General features: G+C 25.7%; 4 protein-coding genes across 4 annotated transcripts; 2 read left to right on the top strand and 2 right to left on the bottom strand.

Moving 5' to 3' along the window:
- Window positions 1-84: 84 nt before the first annotated feature.
- ENU1_091080 (exonuclease, putative) lies at window positions 85-1,545 on the bottom strand (the record flags this gene model as incomplete). Its single annotated transcript, XM_008859023.1, has 1 exon — window positions 85-1,545. The coding sequence occupies one exon, from the start codon at window positions 1,543-1,545 to the stop codon at window positions 85-87; it is 1,461 nt and encodes a 486-aa protein (XP_008857245.1).
- A 203-nt stretch (window positions 1,546-1,748) lies between these two features.
- ENU1_091090 (Rab geranylgeranyltransferase alpha subunit, putative) lies at window positions 1,749-2,749 on the top strand (the record flags this gene model as incomplete). The annotated part of the gene is made up of 2 exons (XM_008859024.1): window positions 1,749-2,151; window positions 2,202-2,749. The coding sequence occupies exons 1-2, from the start codon at window positions 1,941-1,943 to the stop codon at window positions 2,747-2,749; spliced, it is 759 nt and encodes a 252-aa protein (XP_008857246.1). The 5' UTR covers window positions 1,749-1,940.
- A 65-nt stretch (window positions 2,750-2,814) lies between these two features.
- On the bottom strand, window positions 2,815-4,293 carry ENU1_091100 (hypothetical protein; the record flags this gene model as incomplete). The annotated part of the gene is made up of 1 exon (XM_008859025.1): window positions 2,815-4,293. The coding sequence occupies one exon, from the start codon at window positions 4,291-4,293 to the stop codon at window positions 2,815-2,817; it is 1,479 nt and encodes a 492-aa protein (XP_008857247.1).
- Window positions 4,294-4,449: 156 nt separating this feature from the next.
- ENU1_091110 (hypothetical protein) lies at window positions 4,450-6,021 on the top strand (the record flags this gene model as incomplete). The annotated part of the gene is made up of 1 exon (XM_008859026.1): window positions 4,450-6,021. The coding sequence occupies one exon, from the start codon at window positions 4,450-4,452 to the stop codon at window positions 6,019-6,021; it is 1,572 nt and encodes a 523-aa protein (XP_008857248.1).
- Between the last annotated feature and the right edge of the window lie 207 nt (window positions 6,022-6,228).

Genomic DNA, 6,228 nt, shown 5'->3' on the forward strand with positions numbered 1-6,228 from the left:
ACTGATAGCTTGTAGTGAATAAATTGATTGTTTGTATTTGTATTGTGTTTAAAAAACAGTAAAGAAATTTATAAAACAATCTTTTCACTCAAATTTTCTTTTAGATAAAGGCTGTTCAATGTCTGAAGGAGTTTTATTACTGAAAGTACTTAATTCTGTTAGTTTGTTGTCATTATTTTCTTCGTACCTTACCCGTTTCAAACTTGTTAAATCTTCTTGTATAAAAATAAAAGAGTTTTCAGGTTCAAATGGGTCATTGTCAATGATATTAGATTTTATTTCAGTTTCCTCATGAAAATCATCCTTCCGCTGCACAGTAGATTGAGGTTCTTCAATTTTAATTTCGCTGATTGGTTGACTATCTAATTTTGACTCTTCCTCCCCACTCACTAATTCATTACTATCCTCATTTTCTTCATTTTGAGGATGAACTTTTTTCAAAATATCATCAACACACCACTTAGGTGATTTTTGTGGTGTCTGGAATTGTTTTATTTCAGGGATTGGTTCAAGGTCAAAAATATCTATTTCATTATTTTTGAATGGTTCAAGTGTATTGGGGTCAATCTTTCCTTCTGCAATTTGAATTACACTTCCTTGGTCTAATTTTTTACCAAGAGTTCTTTCAATTAATTCAGTAGTTTCATTGCCTTCAAAATCTGTTAATGGAATTATTGTTTTTTCTTCAATGTCATAAATGTATTGATGATTAAATGTAAAAAGAGCATCATTTAACTGTTCTTCAAGGTTATTTGGTAATTGTTTATTATAATTTTTTTTCAAGCTTAAAATGACTTGTTTGATTGTTTTGCAACTTCCAACTATTTTTAATGCCTTTTTTAATCCAATTCCATTAACTCCTTGAAAGTAATCACATCCTGATAATATACAAGTAATTTGAAGTTGGAATAATGTAATATTAATTCCAAATGGTGTTTTAGGTAAGTCTTGTGCTTGATACACATCACATGTATTTGATACAACATTTAATTTAAATAATACAACCGAACAACCATATGGAATCATATCACTGTCTTCACATATGACAACATCTACATAACCTGTTCTGGATAAATATGCCATCTGTGCGTCAGCCTCATAAGGTGCAACAATACATTGAACACCTCGTTTATGAAATGCATTAATCACTTTTGATGCATGGAATGGGGTGATATCTATTGCTTGTTTCCAACAGACTAATGCCTCAATTTGTTTTCCTTCTTTTTCATATTTCAAGGCATTTGAATAAGCAGACTTTCTTCGATTAAGACGTTCTTCTTCAACACCTTTTTTTGAAGGTAAAGTTGCACCATCAAAAACAAAGATTGGTATAATTTTGTGTGTATTAAAGAATTTAAGATATTCTAACATTCCATTTACAATGAAAGAATAGTCATTATTCAATACAATTTGTCTAGGATTTCTTGTTGCAATTCTATGAAGTAAAGCATAACCATCAATAGCAGCTTTTTTATTTTTAAATTTATCAATTGATGATTTATGGATGATGGACGAAACAAAAGGAAGGAGTTGTTTTATTCCCATTATGTAAAGAAGTGTTATATTATAAGATATTGACTGTTTACTTAGAAATGAAATCCTCAAATTCTAGTATAGTATAATTCTAATAAAACATAAACAAAAAGAAAAGCAATAAACTAAAAAAAAAACAAAAAAATAGAGATTTTATTGTGTTGAGAATGGTTTGTATCATTTGTGAAAAGAAGGAAGATATTTATTTAATATAGCACGGAATAACTAAAGCAGAAAAAATACAGATTGAAGCAGCAAAAGAAACACAAAATAAAATTAAAATATTCAATGAATTAAAAGAAAAATATAGAAATAAAGCAGGAAGTCTTGAAGAACAATTAAAACTTAATTCAGAATTACTTACTATTTCTTCACAGGATTATCAATATTGGAATGAAAGAAAAGAAATGATAGAAGAGTTACTGAAGAAAGAAGAGAATGAAAATGATAAGATTCTATCATCTGAATTGGAATTAACAATGAATCTTCTCCCAAAAAATTCCAAGTCATATGTCATTTGGTATCATAGAAAATGGAGTATTTCTAAAATGGAACATCCGAAATTTGAGATAGAAAGAGAATTATGTGCTAAAATGATTGGAAAAGATTCAAGAAATTGTTTGTTAATTTTATTGTAGATATAAAAGTAATAAAAAATAATAAAATAGTTCATTGTTGGGGATATTATTTATGGATTTTAGAACAAGGAAAAATAAGCCAAGAAGAAGACTTAAAATTTATTACAGATTCAATAAATAACAATTTCAGTAATTATAGTGCATGGCATCATCGTAGTGTTATCTTTAGTTCTTATAATAACTTACAATTAGAAAAAGTCATTGAGTCAGAATTTACATTATTGTTAAATGCCTTTTATATTGAACCAAATGATCAAAGTGCATGGATTTATTATAGATGGCTTCTTGGAACTGGAATGAAATGTTATAATGAATTAAATAAAAAAGAAGAATGGATGAATATTTTAAAAGAACAATTCAATAAAATCAAAGAATTAAATGAAATAGAACCAAATTCTAAATGGGTATTATTTACAATGGTTGAGTTATATCAAATTACTAAGAAAATTGATAGTACCATAGAATTATTAAGTAATGAAGAAGTAAAAGATTTTATAAAAACACTTCAAAGGGTTGATAGTATGAGAAGTGGATATTATAAAGAACTTGAGAAAGATTTGCTATTAATTCAGATTTAATTTAAAACTTAAATTTTCAAATAAATAAAAAGGATTTAATCAATCAAGATATAATTATTGTTTCCTTACAATTGGTTAACATTTGTTAAATTGTCATAAGATTGAAGAAATAATTGTAATCCTTTTCCTTCTTCATTTTTAATGAGAGATTTTTGAACTAATACTCTTATATTATTTATTTCATTCGTTCGTTCTTTCAATAATTTTCTTCCTTCAAAAGTTTTATTAAGCATCATTAAAAAGGTAATTCTTCCTTTAGTTGGTTTTTGAAGAGCTTCAATAATAAATTCTTTAAATCTTGAATGTTGTGAAATTAATAAAATGTCATACCCACTCAATGCTGCTAGAGACATAAAGAAACTTTCACTTGAAGTGTCATGTTCTTTCTTCATGTTTTCTTCTATCATTCCAAAGAATTCACCGTATCTACGAATTTCATCAGCAAATGGTTTATTCTTATTCATAAATAATGCTATTTTACAAATACAAAGATGTCTTGTTTTGTCAGACACTACATTTGATAATGCACATACTTTTAATATAGATTTAACAGCTAAAATTCCACTTTGTTTAATTGCTTCTTCTAATAATACTGGAATAAGATTTTCATGTTGGCTTTTATAACATTCAATAATTGCTGAAGGGAAAGGAGCATCTTTAAGTTGAATAAAATAAGATAGAACAAAGAAATAAAAAGGAGTTGAAATAAACTGAAGAAGATGATCTGGATTTGTAGAGAATAATGGGGAATGAATTAATTGTAATATTTGAATGAAATGGTGTTGGTATGGTGATTGTAAAAGATTGAGTAATAATGGATTTAACTCAATAATATTAATATCAGCAATGAAGAATTGAATTGGAAATTCATCTAAGCGTGATGTTATTAATTCTTTTCTGTCTAATCCAAATAAAGCATCAAGTAAAGGATGTTTATGAAGAGAAGATCCAAGTAAATGTTGAATGAATGAATAGATTATTTTAACTTCATTGTTTTTAAATATTGATTTTAAATATATTGATAATGGAATGATAGTCTTAGGGAGAGGAATATCTTCTGGATCAAAATGAAGAAGTAGATTAATAGTGTTATTGAATAATTCAGGATAAGGAAGTGTAAGAGCATTAACAATTGAAGGAATAGTTTGTTTAATATCTGATTGAAGATAATAAAATGCTGAATTTACTTTAGGTGAAAGACACATTACTTTCTCAATAAATATTAAATACTTTGAATAGTTTTTAATTGCTTGATTAGGTTCTTTGTTAATTTTATTTAATTCACATGGTGCATAATAACTAATCATGAAACTGTAATGAACAAAATATTCTTTTAAAATTATATTATGAAGAGATTCAAGAAGAGACAATACTTTTGGGTCATTTTTGTTAGTTTCAATGTATTGACAGATTGTTGAGTACATCTCAAACAGGGTTGCTTCAATTAATTCTTTTTCTTCTAAATTATTTTTATTAACAATAACATTACAATACCATGTGTTAATTTTATTTAATAAATCAAGGTTAATTGGATTATTAGACATACATTGTTTTATTATTTGTTGGATGGTGGTATGTAAATTCTCCATGACAATAAATTAATAGTTTTTTATTATACTTTTTAAATTTTTATTTATTACTCAGACAGCAATACTTATGAACTTAAAAAATTTCATTTACTTGAACCAAAATTTACTGGGATGATGATGCAAAATCCACATTATTCGGAAACATCAACTTATAAAGAAGATGAAGGTACAATAAACAGATTTGATTATATAAGAAATGAATGGAAGGAAGATGAGGTTATTAATCTAAATGGAAAAAGTATGAAAGGAGAAATAATATCACTAGGAGATACGAAAGATGGATATTGGATAGAAATAGGAGAAGGGGAAGATTATTATCTCATTTGGTTTAAACGAGAATTATTTTCATCAAAAGGAAGATTGTTTAATGTTCCATTTATGAAAATAGCTAAACCAAACATGAAAGTCATTATTAACAATATATTAGTAGAAGATTATGAAATTTCAAAAAATGAACAAATGAAAAAGTATTTAATTCTTCATCTTCAAAGCAATGATTCAAATAATACAAAATGGCTGTTTTATAATCAAGGAAGATATTTGCTTGAATATGAAACAAATGGAGAATTTAATCAAGGAAAGAAATACGTTTTGAATCAACAAGAATTAAAGTTTATTCAAAGTATTTATTATAATAAACCAAGTAAGGAAATTAATTTTATTACACAAGATACTAACAAATATCTTCGTCAAGAAGGAATGTTTTTTGAGATTATTGGTTATGTTATTGATACTATTCGTTTAGAAGAAAATAACACACCAATAACCAAAGTAGTAATGGTTACTGGGTTTAATCCATCTGAAATTAAAAATACTATTAATTCCATTAGTAAAACTAGTTGGGTTGGAATGAATTATTTAAAGAAGATTTGTCAAACAGTATCTTTTAAAATTAAAGGAAATAATATAAAACCAATGAAGGATAGATGGATAGCAATAAAAAATGTACGATTTAACAAATATTCATCATTTATAACACTTGATTTTGGACTGATAAAAAGACTTGAAATAACTGATTCAAAAGTTATTAATAAAATAAAAACAATGATAGAAGATGGATTTAAAAGTGATGATGAGACTGGAAAATTTATTGCAATGCAATTTATTTGTCAAAAAGAAATAAAAGAAAAAGTCTTAAAATCATTTGAGAATAATAAAAGAATTCAATGTATTATACAAAATAATGAAATTCAAAAAGAAAGTAGTTTAGATCATAAAGCAATTAAAGAAAAATCAACTGAAAAAGAAATAGAATATCTTCCAAGTTATGTTTGTAATGAAACAATTCAAAAACAATTTGAAGAAGAAGAAGAATGTTATATTTTTAATGGTAGTGAAGATGATTTAGTATGTAATGCAATACCTGGAAGATATTGTGATATTGATGATGAAGTCTTTAATCTACCAGAAGTCCAAGTTGATTATAAACACATTTCTGATCCTAATAACTTACAAATATCTGATAATGTTAATAAAGAGGTAGATGGGAGCATAACTACTTCAAATAATAATGATGAAATAGATGAAAATACAGAGGTTCAAAATCAAACAAATGTATTACCCAATTTAGTTATTACAAGATCAAAAAATAATAAAACAGATCAAATAGATCATGAAATAACCAGAAAACACATAGTATGTTCAAAGGAAGTTAATTTACCATTGTTAAAAAGAGTCATATAATTGATTTAATTGACTAAATCACTTTTATTTACATGTAAAATATTATAAATATAGCCATAATCAATGTTTGTTTATTTCTTTATTAATGTTTTTTGATTAATAACACTATCACTTATAGTATTGTTTATTTACTTTTAGTGAATTACTGGAATAAAACTTGATTTATGCAATAATACAATTCAATATACTTTAAGTTAAGACATTATT

This window comes from Entamoeba nuttalli, assembly GCF_000257125.1.
Source record: "Entamoeba nuttalli P19 unplaced genomic scaffold asmbl_4055, whole genome shotgun sequence".
Taxonomy (NCBI): Eukaryota; Evosea; order Mastigamoebida; family Endamoebidae; genus Entamoeba; species Entamoeba nuttalli.